Source organism: Lepidochelys kempii, chromosome 1 (genome assembly GCF_965140285.1).
Source record: "Lepidochelys kempii isolate rLepKem1 chromosome 1, rLepKem1.hap1, whole genome shotgun sequence".
In the NCBI taxonomy this organism is placed as follows: Eukaryota; Metazoa; Chordata; order Testudines; family Cheloniidae; genus Lepidochelys; species Lepidochelys kempii.
The window spans coordinates 120,816,893-120,843,305 of record NC_136380.1 but is presented as its reverse complement, the minus strand read 5'-3'; the positions used below and the strand labels follow the sequence as shown (position 1 = coordinate 120,843,305).

The following is a 26,413-nucleotide window of genomic DNA, read 5'->3' as shown; positions in this document are numbered from 1 at the left end:
CAGTTGCTGGTTTACTTAGGCAGGCTGGGCTGATGGCCCAGCATTCATTCTTGGTGAGAGGTCTTCAGCTTTGGTATGTCATTCCTGTGCCCTCCTGTTTGAGTGCAGATTTGGTGACTTTCTAGGAACACTATAAGAAACTTGTTTTCTAAGGTGGTATTTGGATGAGAGTTTTACTTTTGGGGAAAATGAGATTTTGTTTTAGACTTAAGAAGGACTTTGAGGTGGTTGGTTGTTCCTTATTCTCTCTAATTTGACTTAATTTGCTTTTAAATGTTTTAATCCATGTGGAGAATTTGAGAACTACAAATGAAAACAATTAAGGAATTTTGGACAGCAACAGAACTTAGTAATGCAAAGATTAATTCCTTTCAATGAATTTTAGCCACGAGGTAAGCATTTTGAGGAGAGGACCTACAGAACTTTGGTGCACCTCTGATGTTGAGTACATGTATTTCTAAAATTTCCTACTTTCCTGACAGAAGTACATAAAGAATCTTGTATATAGAATGAACTGTCCTTTAAAATATTTCCAAACTTTAATTGCTGGATATAACTTTTTATAATGTTTAGCTTTTGCTATTAAGGAACAGATAAAAGTTAGTGTGCCTCATTCAGTTGAATGTGCAAGAGCAATTAAAGACTGTTATCCTTTGCTTTAGGGGAGGTACAAATGGCCATAAAATGTGAGTTCTCTGCTTGTTTACAGCAACTTTAAAGGTTTTTTATTTTGCAACACACATAGTCCTCTCCAGGGAGCTGGTAATATATGTGATTCATGAATAGATCCATCCAAGTCATCTATACTACACCAGCAAATTTGACAATAAAACCCAGTACCTCTTAATCCAAGGACACAAATCTCTTCCACTTAACTGAAAGAGACTATTTGTTAGCTGTACGGTAGAACCTCAGAGATATGAGCCCCTGGGGAATGGAGGTTAGTCATAACTCTGAACAAAACATTATGGTTCTTTCAAAAGCTTACATCTGAACATTGACTTAATACAGCTTTGAAACTTTACTATGTAGAAGAGAAATGCTGCTTTCCCTTAATTTTTTTTAGTAGTTTACATTTAAACACAGTTCTGTACTGTTTGTTTTTGGTTTTTGCTTTTGGCTTTTTGTCTCTGCTGCTGCCCGATTGCATACTTCCAGCTCCAAATGAGGTGTGTGATTGACTGGTGTGTTTGTAACTCTGAGGTTCTACTGTAGTAGTGTTAGTTGGGCTTGTTGCATCTGCAAGCCAGCCACTCAAGGGCATCGGATATCGTTTGGACAGGTCTGATACCTCATCTAGCACAAGGCAGTAATATAGATATGCAAGATTTTAGAAATTGGCTTCTTTAAATGAAGAAAATCCCAGCAACTTTTATTAAATAAAATGGTACTGATATATTCAAGATCCTGAACTACTCTGTTGTATGTCCACTGGGACCTCTACAAATGAGCTGTGGCTAATCACACTGACAGAATGACTTCTGAACCGTGTTCATCTTTAATACCATTTCCACTCACTTTAGAACATTAAAATGCTGTTGGAATCCGAAAAGTGACCCTGTAAAATTGTAGAATTCCAAATTTTCTCAGTATTCAAGTAACATTTTTTTTTGTAATTGCCAGCTCTGCAAATTCAGCCTACACTCTGGGTCAAGCTGGGGTCATTGCCTTGTGAATCATCAAATGGCACAACCTTTATTGAGGAACTTTAAATACTTAACTGTTCTGTTGATGTATGAACCATAAAATAATCTAGTTTTGTTCTGTAGCTATATTAGCTCTGCAGCATTAGCACCAGTAAAAAGTAGTAAAATCTTAGTTGTTATAAACGTAAGATAAAACTCACTCCCTGTGTGTGTATATTATTTTTTACATAGTCACTTTTCTCCCCATAACCACGCTTGGATTCACCTAATATTGTTAGTGGAAAGTTCTGTATTGCCCACTTCACTGGGTGTTAAATTGACTAATTCAGAGTCCTTTGACAAGTTCCCAAGCCTCTTAATCTTACGCTGTTTTCATTGTAGTGAATATAAAACTGTAAAAAAGCTGCAAATGCTGGTCACCTGATCATCTGGAAAAATACAAAAAGCTGTGCACTGTTTTGGTGGTGGTTGTAAATTTTCAGCAAATTAACTGTTTAATATTTTGGCTTCTGTTTGCAGAGTGTTAGATCCACACCACAAAATGAAGCTATAACAGTACACTTTAAGCCAGTTACATTAAAAGCTTCTGAAAGTAAATATACCAAAGTTGCAAGCATTAGTTTTGATGGTAAGTATTTTTTCTTTCTTTAGAAATATTTTAAAATTTCTACAAAGAGCTACTGCAATCTCATGAAAATTTGAAAAATACTTCTTCAGGAAAATGTCTGTGCTGTGTGATATTTCTCGGGAAAATGAGTAATTTCTTCTCATGTCAGACTTTTGTTGATGAGACCATCAAAACTGATTTATTTGGAAATAATTATGCCATGTAAAACTGTAAACTAATCGTTTTAGTTGGTTAGTAGCAGGAATAGATGAATTCTAAAGTACTCCATCTTCTAAACATTAAAAATAATGGAATAGCAAAATTACTTGGATGCATAAGCAGAATTGTCTGTAGAATATATCAGTTTTTAGTTGACTGTTTATTAAAGGTAAAACAGAATTATTGATGGTAAAAATTAGGTATCTATGAATATCAAGAAAGCAGATACTTTCCTTATACTTTAGTAATAGGAATTTGGACAGGATGTATCATTTCTTGGATCTACAACATCAGATCAGAAAATTTTCCCAGAAGATATGAAAATAATTCTGTGTACCATGGAATCCTCCCCAGCACTCTGCTGTGAATTTTAAGTTTATTTTGTTTTGAAATAGACTTCTTTGGTGTGCAAAATAGAACTTCCACTGGTATCCTTTTGCATCAAGGAGACCACGTACTGCTCACGTATAAGTGGCTATCACTTATATCCCACCAGTCCATTAGAGAGACTTGGTGGTTCGTTTCCTTTTCCAGCCAAACCTCATGTGGTCAATATGGCCCTGCAATTTTATAGGAAAAAGTGCATAAAACATACCTGTTTTCTACCAGAGTTTTTATTGAGTTGTCAGAATAAGTGTTCGAGGCATCCACAAGGTATTACAGTAAAAATATTACAGGGTGTAGTATGTCTCACAGGCTGAAATGACTCAAAATGGAGGTTTATGTGTTCAGATATCATTCATTTTGAGATGAACCAAGACACAATGTTGGGAGACTCCCCAAGTAAATTATAATCATTGCAACTTTTAAGATTCTAATACTAAAATTTTGCAAGAAGAGAGTTAAATAAGAAGTTAGGACACATATTCTAGACTTGCTGAATGCCCCCAGCTTGAGACAAGGATTTGTCCAGATGTAGAAATTTGAAGAAAAAACATATAATGAAGACAAATAGATATAAAATGAGTGTGGCAGGGCACTTAAAGTTGCTTAGGGTGAAGTTGCAGACTCAGCTGGGTAGAACATTCTGTCTAATAGACCATTTGCAGCATTTAAGTGGTTGGCTGATGGGTTGGGTTAACGAAGAGGACCTATTTTGAACATTTTTCAGATTTTACTGCCCTAATATATGAAAATGGTAGGTGTTTGTGGCTTCCACCAGCCAATATTCATGACTTCATTAACTGCTTTCTTGTGGTGTTTCTACAAGCATGATGTTCTGCTTGCTCTGAGACCTTTGAAACAACCCCTGAAGGCTTCTGTCTTGTTTCAGCTTGTACTACTTGAGTCCTTGCAAGCACTGTGGTTTTGCTTATTTCTATAGTCTTCCAGGTTAAAACGTCCAGGTTTTTTTTTTTTCTTTCCTTTTTTAATAATATTGGATCCCTGTGACTTTTATTTGAGGTTTATTCCATGCCACTCCTTGAAACTTTCCTTAGGGAAAAGATTCAGTTTCCTCCCCCATCACAACCTTACCTCACAAATAGCTTTCTAGAGTAACTTGTTGGATGATTCCTTATCTACTTCAACAAGGCTCAAATTGGGACATAATTCTGTTGTACTCTGCTCCCAATAACTACTGGTCTGAGAGTTTGGACTGAGTATTTTTTTTTAAATCACTGCCAAACGTCCAGTATGATTGTTTGCCTAAAAATATTCAGTCTTAAGAATCTCTCCAGCTCCACCATATGCAGCCTATTAATACTAGTAAATGTCTTTTAATAGAAAGTATCTCATCTGGTAGCAACAGGTAATCTTTAAGAAGTCCTTTAGAATAAGGAATGTGAAGATAGAGGTCACATGGTTTTTAAATAACTTTGCCCTGGTCTATTGGTGACTAAGGTACCCATCTTCTTATGCATATAGAGAAAAAAATTACAGCTTTGATGTTTTATGTATAAATCAGTTAGGTGAGAAAAATGATCTACTACTGGTTTGCAGCAGTTAACTTTTAATGGCAGCTTTAATTGCTTAACAATGAAATTTTAAGAATGAAGAATAGCTATTGATTTACTACTTTATGTAAATAAAGTGATCACATAACTTATTTTATTCTTTGTCATACATGTGCAGCCTCAAAAGCAAAAAGATCTTCTCAGTCTTCTGGAAAAATAACTGTTAAAGCAAAAGAGAAGAGTTATTCAAAACTTGAAATTCCATATCAAGCAGAAATATTAGATGGGTAAGTTTGTATAAACGGAGTGCTGATTAAAAGTTAAACACTGAGAATCAGCTGCTTTTCTGTCTCTTATTGTGTTTTGTGGAATAAGGTTATTGCTCATGTACTCCTAACTATGGCGTTCTGCCAGTAGCACAGCTGCTGGTTCTAATTTTTTGCTTTCTTGGGATAGTAGATGAGCTAGTGTTACTCAGTAACACATAAGCTAATTTCAAGATTTGGACTTTCAGTGGCTTTCATGAGTCATTTACCTAAGTGGCTTGCGACTATGTACTTCATATTTTCAGAATGCAAACTTGTATCACGTGCTCTTCTTTTCTAAAACATTGGAACAATCACTGTTTTGTGCTTGGATTGCCCTGCCACTGTACCTTGAAGTAGGGGTATAGAGTATACAGTGGGAGAGCCATCCCTTTTGTGTGAATTGACTGCTTTTAGTCTTTGGAGGTAAAGAGCACAGGAGATTATTTTTGAGGAAAATCTTAAATTTTGGATACATTTTTCTTTTTAAATAGATATTTAGGATTTGATCATGCTGCCACGTTGTTTCACATCCGGGACAGTCCTGCTGACTCTGTGGAAAGGCCAATCTATCTTACAAATACATTCAGTTTTGCAGTCCTCATTCATGATGTTGTGTTACCAGAAGAAATAAAAACAATGTTTAAAGTAAGCCCAATTCCAATGAAGGTTTTACCTAATATTAAATATTTAATGAACTGTACTATTTTATATTTTAACATTGGTCTTATTTCTTCACTAATTTAGGTCCAGAACTTCAGCAAACCAGTCTTGATTCCACCTAATGAATCCATATATATTTTCACACTTTATTTTATGCCTTCCACGTCATCTGTTCATATAGATAACAATATTTTACTTATCACCAACGCTTCTAAATTTCAACTGCCTGTGCGGGCATACACAGGTTTTTTAGATGTAAGTATGTATTTTTCCTTGAAAAATCACGCTAGATCAAAGAATAATAATTTGATTTCCTTGGTCTTTCTCCATGGAGCTGTTCAATTCCTTTGTGATTTAAAACAAAAAAGTAAACCAAATTTTGCTGCCCCTTCCCTGTGAGGTTCTCAACGTACTAAATAATTTGTCAGGGATTGGGTTAATGTGGTGAGGTGTTTTCCCCTGTGTTTTTCCATACTTTCTCTGTTATGTGGTTTGTTTGCCTTATTCTATACATGAACTAAAGTCTCAGATTTTTAATGCTTTCACTTATTAATGAATTTGCTAGTGAATTCTGATTTTGAATGTACTGTGTATTTTTAAGTGCAGCTATAATGCCTTTCTTAATCTCTCTAGTACTTTGTATTACCCCCCAAACTCGAGGAGCGTTTCATAGATTTTGGGATACTGAGTGCAACAGAAACTACTAGCATTTTATTTGTAATCATCAACAGTAATCCCATTGAGGTAAGAATCAACATATTTTAAATTCCTGTTTGTTGTAGTACGTTTTTGCATCTATGTCATTGTTGAGATTGTCATCTTTGTCTTTTTTTAAGCTGGCTATAAAAAGCTGGCATGTTATAGGGGATGGCTTGACTATAGAACTCCTGGTTACCGAAAAAGGCAATAGAACCACAATAATTGCAAACCTTCCAGAATTAGAAAATGCCAGTGTATCTGATCAATCTTCAGTAAGTAAACCCTTCTTCTTGAGTCCTTAGTTAAAAGCTGCATGTAGCACACTGATAAGTGATGATAAATAATGTAGCAATGTTTGACGTAAGTATAACTTTCTGTCATGAAGATATTTGCAGGATAATGAACAAGGTAGTATGTTTCGAATAGAAGGTAAAATAAATGTGTTCATATGTGGGATAGTTGTAGCCTAAGGGTACACTTGATGGATTGGTGAGTTTCTAAAATAAAATGTTCAGAAAGCTGAATCTTGGTATACACGCTTCCTGGGTCATTGCATATTAGTCATGTCCCTGGTCACTTTCTAGAGTTGAATGAACTTTGTGAACTAGCCATTCATAACAGCTGCTCAGGAGGTAAAAGTGATTCAAGCAAATAGCAGCAGGTTACACTCTACTTTCCTCAGCTGCTCTTATGAAGTATAAGTGGTACATGTGGAGATACAAAGATGGGGTCAACCTGTGAGTTTCTTTGTTTACAGAATGTGCCCACTGCAACCATAGTGGGTCTTTGTCCGGCTAGCTGGAAGAAAAGGGGCATTGCCTCTTTATGGGCTCCCTTGCAGTAGGTGGAGAGAGGAATAAAGTCATGGCCTAATTAAACCAAATCCATGGCTTTCTGTCCGTCTTCTGGTGTGGATGAACAATGGACAGAAAGTTTATTTTTTATAATGTTTTTATTTTATTTGTATAGGCAGCTTGCAGGGATTGACAATTAACCCACTATCACTGATGCTGCTCATAGTATTAAATCATAATACCATTGTTAACATTAATGCAGAGCATCCACAAATCCCAGGCTTGGTTCTGCTGTTCTTTCCATAGTTAAATAACTCACTATGCTCTCTGTCATGATATGTTGTGTTCTGTTTTGGACAATTAGGTCTTATAAAGGGAAATATTAATCAAGGTAACACTGTAAATGTTCATGGTGGTTTGCAAACAAGTTTAAAAAAACATCTCCCTGGGCTAAGGAATTTACAGTCTAATTTAATCAGAATATTAAGTTGAAAGAAAAATTGTTTTGCAGCTAACGTATGTAATTTAAACAGATTCTGTATTGGTATATAGAACTTGCAGTTTATTAGGTACGTTTCCTACTAACATTTCTGTTTATATTGGAAGAATGTGGCATAAAACATAAATGATTCATTATATATTTCTACCACTTACAGGTAATATTAGCATCTGGTTATTATGCTGTGTTTAGAGTAAAACTAATAGCAAAAGAACTTGAAGGAATTCATGATGGAGCCCTACAAATAACAACAGATTATGAGGTATACTTATTGCCTACCTAAATGACAGTGGTGCTGCCATAGATGAGATGAGTTAATTGTTATATTTCGGCTATTGGGTAAAAGACATTTTATCCTATTGTGGACTGGTACTTTGTGCTATACTTGAAGATTTTTTTAACTGACTGAGATATTAACTCTGAAAAGCAGTTGCTACATTGGTGCAATAGTTGCTTGCCATAACTGATGATGCAAACCACATCAGTAATCAACTATGAAGTCATAACAATTCCATTAATGACATGTCTGGATCCCAGTGGATAGAATACTATATTAAGCATATGTTGCAGTGAAATACAGTGGTACTGTATTTGCTCTGAAGGGATTTGAAAAAAGGCAAGTTTCACTCAGCTTTCCACTTTGCTTTTGGAATCTCTGTTTCAATCTATTATGTGACGCTTCAAGGTGAGTCCAAGTGCATTGAGGGTCGATGCATACTCAAAGCACCATGGCATGGATCTTTTGACGTGGTACATCGTGATGACACTCTTAGTGTATCATGTCTGTCATTTGTGTGAAAGCATAATAGCTCAGTTTTTTCTCAAAGCTCATTGTAGCACATCCTTTTGAGACTTTTAGAATGTGTTATCCGCCCACAATATGGAGTCGTACTGTTGGAGAGAAGTAATGAAAAGTTACTTAACTTGACCTCTTTGGTCTTCAGTGCTAATATCCACAAAACAAGATATATTCTAATCTCTACAATAAGAGGAGTAACCTTGAAGCATATGATGGGATCACTTTCATTTTTAACAACTTTTGACTGTAGCTTCCAATGTCTTTAAGTATGTGTTGATATAGCATATTATAAACTATATTGTGAACATTTTGTTTGTTTTTGTGGATTTATGGAGTCGGGAAGTGTTGTAGCTTATTCTGGATGCAGCTACAGAAAAAAGGGGATATTTTAAAAGTCTTCCAGTATTCTGTATTTGTCAGAAATAGTATTGGCATTTGTTTGCATATGCACAGATGCATACATATTTGACCCTCTGGGCAGCTGTAAAATCTGAAGCTGTTTGTTTTTTCCTGTGTGTGCACATATTTCAGTCCTGTTCTGATTGTGAGGACTTCGTTGGACTGATATCTGTTCATCTTTAATATTACTTATATATATTCCAATCCCTAAAACAAATGTTTGTGTCTACAGCTTAACACTACTATGATTTATAGTGCTTCTAGAGCAGTTTAATATCTCCTGTGTAAACACAAGTGCAGTATTTTTAAGAAGATGTCGTATTTTCCAAGGAAAAACAAAAATGCCCATTGGGAAGGTTGTAACTTGCTTGTATGTTTTATTTTGCCTTGTACTGAGTTGCATATAAATTCGTAGAATGCGATTAAGGAAAAATGGGCCTCTTAATTTTTTTCCTGGTAAACATTTGACTTGAGGAATTTTCTTTTAGAAAATTGGCTGAGTAATCAAAATATTGGGCTGGAGACTTTAAAATAATCATCCTTACATTAAACTTTACACACTTGGTTGTCATATCATTATGCCAAGTCTGTGTGGCTTGATTATATGTAAATATGAAACAGGAATAATAGAACTTTAGATTTTTAAGAAAATGTGTTGGTGTAACTAAAAACAGAAATAAAAGGATGAGTAGACAGACATATAAAGATTCCACTTGGGGAAGATGTATTACTAAACTTCTCTTGTTCTTTCAGATTTTGACAATTCCTGTGAAGGCTGTAATAGCTGTGGGTTCACTGACTTGCTCCCCTAAACACATTCACCTTCCGCCTTCCTTTCCAGTAAGAACTTTTGTTCACAATATTTTCTTTCTTTTTTTCTTCGGATCCTTTTCAGGAGCAACTTCCTTTATGATTTGCTTTGACTTGTGAATTGCTATGCTGGAGGGAACAGTGGTGATTATTCTTAAACTCTCATTAGCCAGCAATATAGAAGCTCTCATCACCCCAGATGCTAGGCATGACACACACCTCAGTGCCTCTTTTATTGTATCACTTGTACAGAACCTGGGATATTGACTCCTGGCCCAGACGTGGCTCTCTATTCAGCTTCGCTATGATGTAGCTGTGGTCAGTTGTTTTCCCCATCATTCCTTCTACGTTAGTGCCAGGAATAAGAGAAAGGCATCTATTTATATCAGCAAAAAGAAAAGGAGTACTTGTGGCACCTTAGAGACTAACACATTTATTTGAGCATAAGCTTTTGTGAGCTACATCCGATGAAGTGAGCTGTAGCTCACGAAAGCCTATGCTCAAATAAATATGTTAGTCTCTAAGGTGCCACAAGTACTCCTTTTCTTTTTGCGAATACAGACTAACATGGCTGCTACTCTGAAACCTATTTATATTAGGTATATCTTCAGATTTCTGAGACCTTCAGAAGAAAGACTGTGAAACCAAAGAAACTCTTTAAGTTGGCCAGTTTTACAAAAATACAAGATTAGTTGTGCATTTAGCATTGTTTCTGAACCTGGAGATGGGTCGCCCTTAAGGGCACATGTGCACAGTACAGCAAGGAAGCTGTATGATCCTGGATCTACTTTAATCCCTCTGTAGACACACAATGACTGCTTATGGGGATCTGCCTATCTTTCATCGCTGTTGCTGCTGCAGTCTTCATGAACTGAGCCCCAGAAGCAGCTGATTTTGTACAGGGCTGTGTGTCAGGGAGCAGTCCATTAAACAGTTCTTCTCTGCTCCCAGGGCATTTGGCACAATCATGGGATCACATGTAGCCTGGCCCAGCTGTGAGCCATGAATGGATGATCACCCAGTCTGAACAGCATGTAGCCTTCTGATGAGTAGTGAACCAAGGAGAAGGGAAAATCATCCGAGAAAGGAATACAAAAACTAAAAGTGCAGGGGGAGAGGGAGAAGAGAGATGGTAGCAAAGGACCAGTATAGGGGTGCTTTATTGCAAGGGTGTGAGTTGAGTAAAGGATGGGAATTGTATTTTTAAGATTTTTGAAAGGCTGTCAGCTCACAAAGGGGATTATTCAGCTGTATAGTCTCTTCTTGTTAGTAATCACTGTACAGGTTTGAGACAGTGTTTTGATTTAAAACAAACAAACAAAAAAAAACTATTAGTTTTTGCCAAAGAGTTTAATGGAGTCCCAAATTGCCCATTAATAAAAATTGAGTGTATCTTCAAGACGCCATACATGGGGCTCTGGGCACAGTCATTTCTTCCTCCTATGGAATGTGTCCATTCATCAGGACCAAGCCATGTAGTAAACTATCCCTTCATGCACCAGTCATCACGTTGAAAAATTATTTTTCTTGTTTGTGACGCTTCAAGAATTTCCTGAGCCTACAGCCATCATTGGGGCTTGCAAGCCCACAGCTGTGTCTCACCCCAGCTCTAGCACTGAGATATATAAAAGATAAATCTCAGATTTCATCTGAGGGAAGGATGTAAGTTTCTAGTCCTCTTCCTTGCAATAAAACCTTGAAAACATCATTTGTTTGCATCTGTCTGTATTCTTTTGTGAAGGTTGAAAGTAGGTCACTGATCTTTACTAAAGATCACAGGTTATTCATATTCCCCTTCACGTTCACCAGCATTGACCTTTTCAATGAGTGGAAAAACATGACCGCAGGTCCCCTAATTTTTGGTAGGATCTCCGAGTAGTTTGTGGCTGTGGGGGCTGTAGCATGTATACTGCCAGAGATGGTAGTTAGGGCAATCACAATTTCCAGCTAAGCCAGTCCTCTACTGAGCATCCTTGATGGCTTTTTGCCAGAAGAAGGAGTATCTCAGTGAGTGCCAGCATGGTATAGTGAAATAGACACAGGATAGAGAACATGGGGCTCAGGCATTCTAATCAGGGCTCTGCAGATGACACTTAGTTGAGTCACCTAACTCTTCTGATTTAAAATGATGAAATGTGTTACTTACCTGCTTTATAGAGAGAGGGTCATGACTAGAGCTGGTACACAAACTTGGAATTTCAAAAATTGTCTGTGAAACATCCATCTGTTTTTCATGAATTTTCATGCAGGCTTCATCCTGTTTTTTGACCATCTCTGATTGTGATGTTTTAGTAGTAGTATTTATAAAGCATTGTGTGTGTTCTGAATCAGTGGTTCTCAAAGCCGGTCCACTGCTTGTTCAGGGAAAGCCCCTGGCAGGCCAGACCGGTTTCTTTACCTGCTGCGTCCACAGGTTTGGCCAATCGCAGCTCCCACTGGCCGCGGTCCCCCATTCCAGGCCAGTGGGTGATGCGGGAAGTGGCGCGGGCCAAGGGACGTGCTGGCCGCCCTTCCCGCAGCCCCCATTGGCCTGGAGCGGCGAACCGCGGCCAGTGGGAGCTGCAATCGGCCGAACCTGCGGACAGGGCAGGTAAACAAACTGGTCCGACCCGCCAGGGGCTTTCCCTGAACAAGCAGCGGACCGGCTTTGAGAACCACTGTTCTAAATTTCACCATATACATACTTGCAACCCAGCGGTAGCTGAGAACCTACTGGACTCCAGAATCCCACTTTATTGTCCCTTTCAAAATACTTCTAAATGTTTGCAGCTATGCACCAGTTCCATCACAAGCAGCTGGTTCCTCTTCTGCCTTGGGACTGAGGGAACCTAAAATCCAGCCCTTGGTCTCCCTCTTTTGGCACTTTTAATGTAAAAGGAGTCAGATAAATTTGGGGAATATCTCAAAAAATCATCTTACTAACCCTCCTCAAAATACTTAGGGTGGTTCTGTGCGTAGTGGTGTGGTATACTGGGAGAGGAATTGGCTCTGTTTTGGAAGAGTGTGGGAGGGCAGAACGAAAAATTCTGTGGGCCTCTGCCAAAATGCTAAGGTAGGTAAATGTTACCTGGGTAGGTAGATGTCTGATGGCTTGCCCACTGTGTGTTGTGAGTGGAGGAAATGTATACTGTATAATTTTTTTTTCCTTTCCTTTAGGGGAAAATAGTTCATCAGAGTTTAAATATTATGAATTCCTTCTCTCAGAAGGTAAAAATACAATATGTACGTTCTCTGTCCGAAGATGTGCGGTTTTATTACAAGAGATTAAGGAGCAATAAAGAAGATTTAGAGCCAGGAAAAAAATCAAAGGTTGGAGAGTTTTGTTTATTAGTACTAATAGGCAGTTTTTCTTTAAACGTAACACATTGATAATTTTGCAGTTATTGGGAATTTATTTTCTCTATTTTAGTCAGAGATGCTTGCTTCATGTAGTTATTCTTGTACTTTTTGCAGATAGCAAATATTTATTTTGATCCTGGTTTACAGTGTGGGAATCACTGTTATGTGGGGTTGCCTTTCCTATCTAAATGTAAGTAATTTTCATTTTTGCAATTAAAATCTCAACTTATTTTCCCCCCACTGATATTGAAGTGTTGTATAAAAGAGTGGTTTTTGTTTTTTAGCTGAACCTAAAGTTCAGCACAGCTTAACGATGCAAGAAGATGCATGGGATTCTGATTGGGATTTGCATGAGAACTTGTTCAGAGTGTGGGCAGGAATCCGAGAGAACTCAGGTCATAGGTGAGTGTATATTTTCCCTGTCCCCTGTGAATCACTTGATTCTTTTTATTTTGTGTTGCATGTTTACAGTATTGAATTCTTGTGTTGCCAGAGAAGGGCAAGGAATAGTTGCCAGGTTTGCTATTCTAAAAGAGTTTGAAGGGGGGAAAATGACATTTTTCTCAAGGTGCTATGTTTGGCTTAGGTCAGTGCTTATCAAACTTTTTTTTTTTTTCCTGTGGACCACTTGAAAATTCTGAGGGTCTCGGCGGACCACTTAATGAACTTTCCAAATGTTGTTGATACCGTTAGCGATCTATTGTAAAGCACTCTGGATAAAAGCGCTATATAAAAATAACTTAATCATTCATGTTTTTTTGTTCTACAAATAAAAGCACAGAACTCATATTTTAATGTCAGTTGTCTTACCTTTCTAACGCGATGGATGTGCGTTCTCTCCCCTGCCATGGCAGCCCCTGAACTGGAGCTGGGAAGGATGGGGGGTCTCTCCCTCTCTCCCCTGCCGTGGCAGCCCCCAAGCTGAGGCTGGGAAGGGCTCTCCCCAGCAGTTGCAGCCCTGGAGCTGAGGAAGGTCACTTCTTTCTCTTGCTGCCACAGCCCTGTGCATCCCAAATTCACCCCACCCCCTCTTCTCACCCCACTGCCCCCTACCGCCTATTGTCCCCCCCAAAGCCACAACCTCATCTTACATGTGCGTCTTCTCCAGGGTCCAGGCACCTAATTAGTGGAGTCATGCCTGCCCGGCTCCACTAATTAGGTGGGTTGCCCTTCATTCTCTCATGTGCGGCCTCCCAGGCGTGCACCTTAGAGGGAACTATCCACATACCACCTGAATGAAGCTTGCAGACCACTGGTGGTACACGGACCACAGTTTGAGAACTTCTAGGTTAGGTAAATCAGCTAGTGTGCATTTGTAGTTGAGCACCTTTCTAAGAAGTAAACTAGAAGGCTAAAAGAAACCCCAGTTTGCAAAGTATTCGTAAAATGTGTGGTATTGCTTGTGCAAAATAGCTGCTGTGTAAAGCTGCTGTGTTCCTGTTTATCTAGATTGTCTCCTTTTGCCGCTATACTGAGAGTGCTACTTTTCAGTGATGAATAAAGGAATCCCTTAGTTTTGTGTAAAGTATTTTGGGATACATTTTTGAAAGGTGTTATATGGAGCATAACAATGAGACTAAAAACCTATTCAAACTAATGCCTAAGAAGTTGAACTGTTGTGTGGTGCTACTGTGCTCTGTTAAAAGCATCTGCTATATTTCATGCATGAAATGGCTGCTTTTCAATGGTGGATAATATGTTCAATGTCTCAGAAGGGTATTGTGTGGATTAGTTAACGTTGGCAAAGTGCTTTAGAGATCCTATTTATTATGATGATATCCATTTTAACTTGGATTTTATTAATGTGTTAAACTTTGTGAAAACACAAAAAGACTTTACATAAGTAATGAAATATTGCAATAGAAATATATCAACAGCATAACCAAAGTGCCTGGCACATCCCTCAGAAAGCACAACAGTAACTCTTAAAGGAAGGGAAATATGACCCTGTCAGAATTCCCCGAAATTATCAGCTTTTTGCAGTTTACAGTAAAGGCTAGAATATTTGAGGAGGAGGGAAAGAAATACAGGAAAACACATTTCCAAATAGTTACATGATACAGTGAATGTGTGAAGCCCTCTAAATTCACTTAAAGAAACAAATAATACAGAGAAACTTTAAACAAAGAATAGGGCACGCTCGGTCTGAATACTGGACAGACCTGACTCTGGTACTAAAGCCCAGAGTGGTATAGTCACACCAACAGAAGGCCTTGGCTGAAGTGCTTGAGACCTGTTGAACTCTGGCTTTTTGTCCATATCTCTAGTACTCCCACCTGTCTACTGAATCTCCACACCAGCTAGTAAGTTTTATTTGGATGTTGGGCTACTCTGTCCCTTACTGGGTGAGAATCTCTTTGGCCTGGTGTGACTACTCATCACACTTATCCTTCTGTTCCATTTCCTCCCTAAACTTGTGCTCTGCACCTTTCAGCATGACAGTGGCGCTCAGAAGAGTGAGTGCACTGAGCAGCTGGGCCAGAGGAGGGACCATCACTGAGGCAAGAGGAAAACTGAAGTAGGGATACAGAAAAATTTACCATCTTAGTCCAGTTAGACTAGCCGGCTAATGCCCGTCTAATGTCCCCTGATGCAGTTACAATTTGATACCAAATTGAGGGTCTCAAGTTGGAATCACATTGCAACTGCATCAGGGGACAAACATGTATCCTCAGTACTACCATCCCTAAACTTTCAAATATCATGACCCAGGCCTCAATAAATCATGAGGTTTAACATAAATAAATATGAGATTCTTTTCACTTGCTTTCTGGTTTGGACATTTAGGGTTCACTTGGGTCAGATAGTCAATATTTTTCTCTGCAGCCATGGGAGTTAGGAACTCTTTGAGAAAATCCTAACTTTCATTAAAATCCAATTGAGCACCAGATCCCAGAGTCAGAACACCAAATATCCTGAGACTTGTGATAAAATGGTGGGAGTTGGCATTGCTGTAAAATTGTTCACTGTGTGTCCTGTATTTATGACATAGACAGACCTTAACACAGTTTGTGAAGCCAGTATAGCTGGAGCTATACTATCTTGGACCAGTGTTTAAAAACAGCTAATGTATATAGAAGTAACTTTACATATCCACTCATGAGTTTTAATACTATTTGACCCTGTTCACACTGGACAGCCAAACAGTATTAGAAAAGGATTTAGCAGTAGCTGTTTACTCTAACTCCCTTTTTGCACCACTGTAGTCAGAGCCTTAGTCATGGTCTCACTACCATAAAACACCTTTGTAACAAAAGAATACTCTGGTAATTGAAGGAGGCATGGGAGGAACAAAACAAGAAAGCATAGAATATTCTGCAGAGGTGTGACAACACAGACAGTGTGGTTGTGTTGTCCTTTTGTGCTTTCCTTTTTTATAACTAAAATAGCGGTAGTACAGGTAAAGATCAAATGTTTTACAAAAGTAAAAATATATTGAAGAATGGTGCATTCTACAATAATTATACATTTTCTAGAGTGCATGGAAAGTTAACAAAACGTTGCTTGTTAGGCTATCAACATTCCATTATCACAAGGTAGATTTTATAACTTTTTCCCCCCTAGGTTGAGTGCCATGTTTGAAGTGGACACAGATCTCCAGAAGGATGTAATATTGAAAATCACAGCCGAACTGGCCTGGCCATCCATACTCAGTTCACCACGCCATTTAAGTTTCCCACTTACAAATACCAACAGCTCATCAGTAAGTGTGTGTGTTAATAGGATCATTTTACACTGACACAGCATAGTTTGAAATAGGTCTTAATATTTGGAAAAGTTTCACTATATTCACAATTAATATGCATGTAAACGCTTGTCAAATTGTTACTTTTGTATTAGGAGGAAGAAATTCTTCTAGAAAACCCAGCAGATGTTCCTGTCTATGTTCAATTCCTTCCTTTAGCTCTGTATTCCAACCCATCATCTTTTGTAGACAAATTAATAGAGCGGTAAGTATTGTTTGGAATATTTAAATTCCTTCCTTTGATACCAAATGTGCTTCTTGCAGGGAGGTGGGGGGAATCAATGCAGTATTTATCAACAGCAGCAGTGTTGTAGAGAGAATTCAGAGCTTTAGTATAAATGGGAAATGAAAAGGTAAAGAAACTTTAGTACACTTCCATTGCCAGCCATCAGTTTGGGGCAAAGCTGGTGAGCTAAACAAATGCTTCAGATTTTCCTCTTTGGAAAGCAGAGTGGAGAAGGGAGAGACCAAGCAAAATAAGAAAAATGAGTGGCCATTTTATCTGTGTAGTCTTCATTACAGTCATCTTAATATAAATTCTATACTTTTGGTTAGTGTTGAAATCCATAAATTATTTGAAAGTGTTAAAAAGGCCATATTGTCAATTATGTGAATTTCATAAATACCTGAACATCCTTTCTCACTGTAATGTAGTTTGGTAAGAAGTATATGTTTATATTTTAGGTTTAACTTGAGTAAGCCAACAAATTTCAATTTGAGGACACTAGAATTCCAGGTTTCCAGAAACTCTGTAAGTATTTCAAAACACTTTCTTCTTTTCTAATGTTTTTACATAGCCACACAAATACTGTATAATAAAAATACAGTCATAGAGTCTTCAAAGTTATTAATGCCATCTGATGTCCGTTGGATATGTTAACGGACATTGCAGAGCAGTTTTCCTGCAAGTCTAGTGTGTAATTCAAATTTAACTTTTTTCCTGTATGTTTATTCTTTTATATAATTATAGAACTTAAAGATGAAAAATATCTGTTGGCTTATTTACCCCCTTACTGATATACAAGTATTCCCTACAGTATATTCTTGGATGCTAGTTTTAAATATCCAGGTGGTGGGGCATCTGTCACTTCACTTTTCATTCAGAATTTTTTGACAGTCTAAATTTTACTTGTGATCCCCCTAAGCAGATGTTCTCCTCAAACGTATAAAAACACTTATTCTTTTCCCTCCAGTTAGTCAGTTTTTAGCTCAGCTATACCTAGTTACTTATTTCAGGGGTTCTCAACCTTTTTCTTTCTGAGGTCCCCACAACATGCTATAAAATCTCTATGGCCCACCTGTGCCACAACAACTGTTTTTCTGCATATAAAAGCCAGAGACAGCCTTAGAGAGGCACAAGCAGGGCAATCGCCCAGGACTCCACACCACAAAGGGTCTTGCAAAGCTAAGGTGCTTAGGCTTCAGCTTTAGCCCTGGATGGCAGGACTCAGGGCCCTGGGCTTCAGCCCGCATGCGATGGGGCTTCAGCTTTCTGCCCTGGGCCTCAGCAAGTCTAATGCCAGCCCTGCTTGGCGGGCCCCCTGAAACCTGCTTGTGGTCCCCCGGGGACCGGACTCCTGGTTGAGAACCACTGACTTATTTTACTATCGTCTCATAAATCAGTGCTTTCTTCAGTAAGATCAAGATCAGGAAAAGGTCACTGGAGAAATTTTTAGAAATTTTAGATTTGTGTTCTCCTTTTACATTGGTAATACTTAGCCTGACTACCTCAAAGTGTGTTGTGAAGATTTAATTATTGTAGAGCACTTTGAAGATGTGAAGCACTATGTAATTGCAAAGTAGTAATATTAGCGTTAGAGATGCACATGAAACAACCCTCTGAATACCCTGTCCTCTGTGGGTTTTAGGAAACTAGGTGACTATTTTGTAACTCAGATTGCTCGTGGTGAATAATCAAGTTGCACCGCTTTGAAGTTAATGATAGAATCATAGAATATCAGGGTTGGAAGGGACCCCAGAAGGTCATCTAGTCCAACCCCCTGCTCGAAGCAGGACCAATTCCCAGTTAAATCATCCCAGCCAGGGCTTTGTCAAGCCTGACCTTAAAAACCTCTAAGGAAGGAGATTCTACCACCTCCCTAGGTAATGCATTCCAGTGTTTCACCACCCTCTTAGTGAAAAAGTTTTTCCTAATATCCAATCTAAACCTCCCCCACTGCAACTTGAGACCATTACTCCTCGTTCTGTCATCTGCTACCATTGAGAACAGTCTAGAACTATCCTCTTTGGAACCCCCTTTCAGGTAGCTGAAAGCAGCTATCAAATCCCCCCTCATTCTTCTCTTCTGCAGGCTAAACAATCCCAGCTCCCTCAACCTCTCCTCATAAGTCATGTGTTCCAGTCCCCTAATCATTTTTGTTGCCCTTCGCTGGACTCTCTCCAATTTATCCACATCCTTCTTGTAGTGTGGGGCCCAAAACTGGACACAGTACTCCAGATGAGGCCTCACCAATGTCGAATAGAGGGGAACGATCACGTCCCTCGATCTGCTTGCTATGCCCCTACTTATACATCCCAAAATGCCATTGGCCTTCTTGGCAACAAGGGCACACTGCTGACTCATATCCAGCTTCTCGTCCACTGTCACCCCTAGGTCCTTTTCCGCAGAACTGCTGCCTAGCCATTCGGCCCCTAGTCTGTAGCGGTGCATTGGATTCTTCCATCCTAAGTGCAGGACCCTGCACTTATCCTTATTGAACCTCATCAGATTTCTTTTGGCCCAATCCTCCAATTTGTCTAGGTCCTTCTGTATCCTATCCCTCCCCTCCAGCGTATCTACCACTCCTCCCACTTTAGTATCATCCGCAAATTTGCTGAGAGTTCAATCTACACCATCTTCCAGATCATTTATGAAGATATTGAACAAAACCAGCCCCAGGACCAACCCCTGGGGCACTCCACTTGACACCGGCTGCCAACTAGACATGGAGCCATTGATCACTACTCGTTGAGCCCGACAATCTAGCCAGCTTTCTACCCACCTTATAGTGCATTCATCCAGCCCATACTTCCTTAACTTGCTGACAAGAATACTGTGGGAGACCGTGTCAAAAGCTTTGCTAAAGTCAAGAAACAATACATCCACTGCTTTCCCTTCATCCACAGAACCAGTAATCTCATCATAAAAGGTGATTAGATTAGTCAGGCATGACCTTCCCTTGGTGAATCCATGCTGACTGTTCCTGATCACTTTCCTCTCATGCAAGTGCTTCAGGATTGATTCTTTGAGGACCTGCTCCATGATTTTTCCAGGGACTGAGGTGAGGCTGACTGGCCTGTAGTTCCCAGGATCCTCCTCCTTCCCTTTTTTAAAGATTGGCACTACATTAGCCTTTTTCCAGTCATCCGGGACTTCCCCCGTTCGCCACGAGTTTTCAAAGATAATGGCCAATGGCTCTGCAATCGCAGCCGCCAGTTCCTTCAGCACTCTCGGATGCAACTCGTCCAGCCCCATGGACTTGTGCACGTCCAGCTTTTCTAAATAGTCCCTAACCACCTCTATCTCCACAGAGGGCTGGCCATCTGTTCCCCATTTTGTGATGCCCAGCACAGCAGTCTGGGAGCTGACCTTGTTCGTGAAGACAGAGGCAAAAAAAGCATTGAGTACATTAGCTTTTTCCACATCCTCTGTCACTAGGTTGCCTCCCTCATTCAGTAAGGGGCCCACACTTTCCTTGGCTTTCTTCTTGTTGCCAACATACCTGAAGAAACCCTTCTTGTTACTCTTGACATCTCTTGCTAGCTGCAGCTCCAGGTGCGATTTGGCCCTCCTGATATCATTCCTACATGCCCGAGCAATATTTTTATACTCTTTCCTGGTCATATGTCCAACCTTCCACTTCTTGTAAGCTTCTTTTTTATGTTTAAGATCCGCTAGGATTTCACCATTAAGCCAAGCTGGTCGCCTGCCATATTTACTATTCTTTCGCTCATCGGGATGGTTTGTCCCTGTAACCTCAACAGGGATTCCTTGAAATACAGCCAGCTCTCCTGGACTCCTTTCCCCTTCATGTTAGTCCCCCAGGGGATCCTGGCCATCCGTTCCCTGAGGGAGTCGAAGTCTGCTTTCCTGAAGTCCAGGGTCCATATCCTGCTGCTTACCAAGTTGGTAATAAATGCAGGATTTTTTGTGCTGTAGATCTTTTGTTTTTCTGTTAAAGGCTATGGTAGCTTAAAAATTAAAAGTAACTAGTGTTGCATATCAACTGGTGGCAGAATAGCAGCTGCAACCTGTTTGTTTTTGCCTGATCAAACTCTCATTGACTTAAGACTATTTGTATTTTACCAATTACTTGAAGGGAACTTCCTGTTCATGGTGGACACTCTCATGAATAAATGTTTGTGTGTGTTTTTTTAAAAAAAAAAACAAAAAACTTTTTTTTTTCTGTTAGAGAATTAGAAGACTTTAACTAGGCTAATTAAGTATTTAAACAACTTCATCAGGAAGCACCTTTTGATATGAGAATTTTTTAGAAAATATAGTTTGTATGTTCTCACTGGAATCTATGCAAAATTCCCTATTTTTAAAAGTGGTTTTTATTTTTCATTGTCTTAAGGTTCAGCCATTGCAGAGCACTACAGGATTTGCAGAGGGTCTATCTCGACATTTGGTTCTAAACATAGTTTTAAAGCCTGGAGAGAGAAAATCTGTCAAAGTAAAATTTACTCCAGTTCTTAATAAGACTGTTTCATCATTAATTATCATCAGGTATGGTAGGTCTCTGAATTGGGTTTGAGTTAATAAGGTTCTTATTTATGTGTAGGTTACACATTTGACCACTTGTGACCAATAAGTTGTCCCATTGTTTCAAGATTAATTGTGGAATCTCCAGGATTTGGAATGATGGATTTAGTTTGTATACATTACACTATGATTTACAGTGGTCAAAGGCATTCAGTTCATATCTTCTAATATTCATGTGTTACCAATATGCTTTCTATATTAAGAAGTTTAAATTCTTTTCAAGTTCATCTATACTTCTTGTATTGAAAGTAGGGACGGGTCAAACACTATTTTCCTTAAATATTCTTGCTGTGAGAAGTCAAGAGTTTAAATAAGTGTGTTTACTGTTTGAAAGAAGCATGTAGGAGCTTTGCAGTTCTAAGTGTTAATGATAAAATTTTATAACTAAATTACAAGTTTCTTCACTAAACTTTAGTATGCTTTGTGTTGGTTACTGCAGCCCCTAACCTGCAAATCCTTATGCATGGGAATTGTGAGTGAGATTACTCATATACATAAGACAGTTCTAGGATTGGGATGTAATGTAATATAGTTTGTGAACATGTTTGTCGGAGCAGTGGAGTACATATTTATTTTGCTAAATGTTTCTTCTTTCCCCTATTCTCCTTATACAGAAATAATTTGACTGTAATAGATGCCATTATGGTACAAGGCCAAGGAACAACTGAAAGTCTGAGGGTTGCAGGCAAGCCTCCGGGTCCAGGAAGTTCATTACGTTTTAAGATCACTGAAACGTTATTAAAAGACTGTTCAGAAAGTGAGTATTTTATGAAGACCTATTACACTGAACAGAAAATCTCGTGACATCTGATGTACACAACTACGAATATCTGCAGTAACTAGAAAATATCACTTTTTCTTGTTTTATAATGCCTAGATTAAATGAATCTCTAAAAATATGTAAAATGTGTGAACTCATAGTTGATGTACCATGAAAAATATCGTATTTCAATATACAAGCAATATTTCTGGGCAAAAATTTTTATTTTCATAGTGTCTTGGGCATTTTGTCATTGTAAACAAATTAATTAAAAAAATGTAAACATACAGATGAAGGTCTGTCTAACGTTACTTTAATTTAAAGTGATGGATACTAGTGGCTATATAACCTCAATTTTTAAGAGCAGAAGAGTGAAGACAGATAAAAGTAACAGAAAACCCACTAGAATGGCCCTGGATCTCTCAGTCGGAGAATAGGTAAACCAAAGAAGCAACCAGCCCTCTGTCTTCCCGAATCCTTTAGCAGCCCTCAATGCTAACAGTTTGTGTGGGGGGCAGGGAAGGGAGAGGGTACAGGAATTGGGGCTAAAGAACTAGTCAAGAAGATTTGGCCTTCAGCCTTTGCCAGAGATCTATGGTATTTCTTCATGGATGGTCAGACAAATCCTTCTCCATTGAGTGATGTGTGGAAAACTGAGTTGAAGTTGAAAACTCAGATCCTACCTCTGAACATATGCCTCACATTGGTTTTCCATATTCCTTTTAACAATGCTGACTTCAATGTCTTTGATGTCATCCGTGAGCTTTATTTTCAGGATAGAAAAGAATTTAGTGTTAGTAAGTGTAGTATTATCTGTACTCTATCTGAAATTAATGTTTACAACGTTCAGTTAAATGCTGCTAGTAGAGAAACTGTGTACAGAAGCAAAGTAGACACAGTGATGGAACAGTAACTTACACTACTACACAATTGGGATGGGGGCTGGTTTTTTATAAGCAATATTAGTCTCAATAGCTTTCTCCAGGTTTTTTGTGAGAGAATCGAATGCTCTGGAATTGGACAAAAACCATTCTACTTGACAGCCATCTGACACTGCTTGCAGAGACCTCTGTTTTAACATCTTGTCCAAAGGTCAGCACTTAAACCATCCACCACTTCCCTGACACATGTATTTCCTAGTGTCACTGTTGGGCTTAAAGTGAGAATGGTACTAACAGAACTTCGCAAGCATTTTTTGTAGATAATGAATTTACTGCACTATACTGGCTTAACACAGTCCTAATTGCTTTGTTCTATATCTTTTTAGAAATGAAATTAAAAGAACCAAATTTCACACTGAAAAGAACATTCAAAGTGGAAAACACAGGGCAGCTTCAGATTAATGTGAAGTCCATGGAAATCAGTGGATATACATGTGAAGGATATGGATTTAAAGTTGTTAACTGTCAAGAGTTTGCACTAAGTGCTAATGCCTCTAAAGACATTGTCATATTGTAAGTACATTGTTGTTAAAGAGTGAGGCCATTTCCTCATGTAGATCATTTGAGAATAGTCTTACATTAGAAAATGTATGTACAAAGCTTTACTCAGTAAGAAATCGGTGTTGGTTAAATCCTTTTTTTTTCCCCATTTAAACTTTGAGTTGCTTAATTTTCTTCTGTACAAACAAAGATTGTGAAGCTTCCTTTCCTTTCTAAAAGTGGAACAAACTGTTTGCAAGAACTCATTAAAGAGATTTCACAGCTGAGTACAGTGTTGTATTTACTGGATGGTGATGAAACAATTTGCTGTAAACTTGGAATTGTATAAACAGATGAATATTAAGACAACTTCATTCAGGATCTCGTAGAATATAGACGTAGATTAACATATCCTTTTGATTGATTGTGGTGTGTACTGAAAAGGATCCATCTCTGTATTATGAGTGCTCCTATCATAACATACAGCATTTTAACCCTGCGGGTTTTGTGTATGCTGCACTGACTGAAATTGTAGTGGGTGTTTTAATCAAGAATTGGCTACAGAAAGGACCCTTTGCTCCAAAAATGATCTTTGGGCCCTGATTGTATTTAATGCTTCTTTTGTGTACCGATTGATTAGCCTTTACTAAAAATTCATAGAATTTAAAACAGTAAAGGAGCACTCTAAGTAGTCTGGCCTGCTGCATAACACAGGCCATAGAATTTCACCCATTAATACCTGCATCAAGCTCAACAATTAGTGATGAGACTACAGCTTAGCTTTCTAGAAAGATATTCAATCTTGACTTGAAGATGAAGTGACGAACTTTCCACTTTTCTTGGTAATCTGTTTCATTGCTTAATGACTGTCACTCTTAAATTTTGCATTTTTTGCATAATTTTAGTTTGATTTTTTTCTTAAAGGAAAAAAAATGGGTCCAAATTTAATTCCAGCCATTGTATCTAGTTGGCTTAATCTACTAGATAAAACTGCCCTCTGGTATTGGCTTAATTCTAGGCTTTAATCTTCCCTCTTATTGAATATGTTCTTTCTGTGTATGTACTTAAAGACTTATTTCATTGTCTCTTAAGTTACTTGAATAATATCCATAGGTACTATTTGGTGAAGGTGTATGGGAGACTAATGATCATCCCACTGATTCAGTCAGTTTCAGCAAACCTCTCCAAATTACAGTCATTGCAGTCGCTATTATCTTTTTAAAATATGAAAAGGATGAATAATGCAAATTATTTAGAACTTAAAACTGTCATACTAGACTTAGTCTTAAAATATGGACAGTTGTAACAATCTGCATTTACTTTTTCAGGTTTACACCAGATTTCACTGCTTCCAGAGTCATTCGTGAACTGAAATTCATTACAGCAGGAGGCTCTGAATTTATATTTGTATTGAATGCATCTCTTCCATATCATATGTTAGCAACATGTGCAGAAGCCCTGCCCAGACCGAACTGGGAGCTGGCACTGTACATAATCATCTCAGGAATAATGAGGTATGAGTTGCTTGTACCTGAGCAATGAGGTATGAGTTGCATAATGTACGTGGAGTTGTCTGAGTTTGAGTACAAAATACAGAGGGTAGATGCTTAGATTTTAGTATAATTTAGGATACATTTTGTATACAGTGCAATTGGTAATTGATGTAAAATAATGTATTATGGTAAGATGAAGTTAAGAACAAACAGGTGCAAACTACTATGGATTTTGTGCTAACACCATGGTGTTGGGAATTCTAACTTTCTGTGAAAAACAAATGCAAAATACAGTATATATGTTTGCCCAGAACATCTTTGCTAAGATCAAATATTGTACTCCTATTAACCATGAAGATGTGTGATTGTTTATAGCTGTAACTAAACCAGACTTGAACCAAGTTATGAATTGAGGCAACGTTGTTAAACATGGCTCCTTTTGAAGGTGAGAAGTCACTCTTCCACAGCACTGCCCCTTAGGGAGATATGAAACAATGACTTAGATGAGTTCAGCAGCAAATGCCTTTTGAATAATTTAATTCTGCTGCCACCTTTATACGCGACAGACAACTTGTGATACTAATAATAGAATTTCTGAGAACCTGGAGGGCATTGTTGAGTCATATGTAAAACATTTAAAATAGAGTTAGTTAGTGAGGTTACATAGTAGCATATGAATACACCGGACAACAAAGCACAAAATCTTTCAGAAAATGTCGTTGTGTTTACCATAATAAGAGATTGTTAGCTTTTGAACTGAAAATGTATTACACTCTGTAGGCTGAACTGCACCACCTCAGATTAGTTTGTGAAGTCTGAAGAGATTATAAAACAGCGTCATACCTGTTCAGTATTTGTATGGGAGACTTCCCTCTTCACATACCCAGGATGCTACAAGAAATGGTATTGGTGTTCCAATAAGTGGCTTTTTCCTTTTAATCATTATTGAAATAGTGTCCCAGCGTAAGAGATACTGTGATGCTATAAGTTCCTGTGATATATAGTAGCGCTTCAGCCAGATACTGTGAACCTGAATAGTTGTCCTAGTAGTATTTCCTCTGCAGTCCATGGTTAAATATTCATACATCTTTCATAGTGATACTGGCTCCTAAGCTCAGTTTAGATCTGTGCAAAGGTGTTTGGGTACCCTCATTTGCAGTGTTTTGTGGGCAATGAAGAAATGGAGAGGCATTATGGAACAGTTAGTTTATGTACTTTCCCAACACTTTGCCTTTTGAGCAGAAGTCTTTATAGTTTTTCTTCCCCTAAATAGTTGCTAACTACATGCAATCTTAACTTTAGCTTAACAGTCTGTTCACTGGGTAAATAATATAGGGGTCATTGTTCTAACATTTGCTGTTCAAATTGTACAGTTTTCAGGGGATTTTGTATGTGCTTTGTAATGTTTTGTTAGTCTAAGTTACAAAACACTCAGTGTCTCAGCTTGTCTCCTGCTTATAACCACAATATAAGTACCAATACTCAGTGAAGGAAACATTCTAATGTGACTGCCTTCTAACATCATGGAAAGATCAAGGGGACAAGCTGTAGCCTT

General features: G+C 38.3%; 1 protein-coding gene across 4 annotated transcripts in view; it reads left to right on the top strand.

Annotated features, from left to right (window-relative positions):
- TMEM131 (transmembrane protein 131) overlaps positions 1–26,413 on the top strand; it is a 202,589-nt gene that overhangs the window by 127,262 nt on the left and 48,914 nt on the right. For all 4 annotated transcript variants that reach the window (XR_012159916.1, XM_073352822.2, XM_073352811.2 and 1 more), the window contains exons 12-29: positions 2,166–2,274; positions 4,546–4,654; positions 5,167–5,320; positions 5,420–5,590; positions 5,969–6,079; positions 6,172–6,306; positions 7,485–7,589; positions 9,279–9,365; positions 12,492–12,644; positions 12,789–12,864; positions 12,959–13,076; positions 16,239–16,377; positions 16,515–16,624; positions 17,104–17,170; positions 20,997–21,148; positions 21,799–21,941; positions 23,212–23,398; positions 24,694–24,879. Coding sequence is in view for 3 of the 4 variants with exons in the window: in XM_073352822.2 (XP_073208923.1) it covers positions 2,166–2,274; positions 4,546–4,654; positions 5,167–5,320; positions 5,420–5,590; positions 5,969–6,079; positions 6,172–6,306; positions 7,485–7,589; positions 9,279–9,365; positions 12,492–12,644; positions 12,789–12,864; positions 12,959–13,076; positions 16,239–16,377; positions 16,515–16,624; positions 17,104–17,170; positions 20,997–21,148; positions 21,799–21,941; positions 23,212–23,398; positions 24,694–24,879 (2,312 nt within the window). In the remaining variant the exon portion in view is untranslated. The remainder of the gene's footprint in view (positions 1–2,165; positions 2,275–4,545; positions 4,655–5,166; positions 5,321–5,419; positions 5,591–5,968; positions 6,080–6,171; positions 6,307–7,484; positions 7,590–9,278; positions 9,366–12,491; positions 12,645–12,788; positions 12,865–12,958; positions 13,077–16,238; positions 16,378–16,514; positions 16,625–17,103; positions 17,171–20,996; positions 21,149–21,798; positions 21,942–23,211; positions 23,399–24,693; positions 24,880–26,413) is intronic.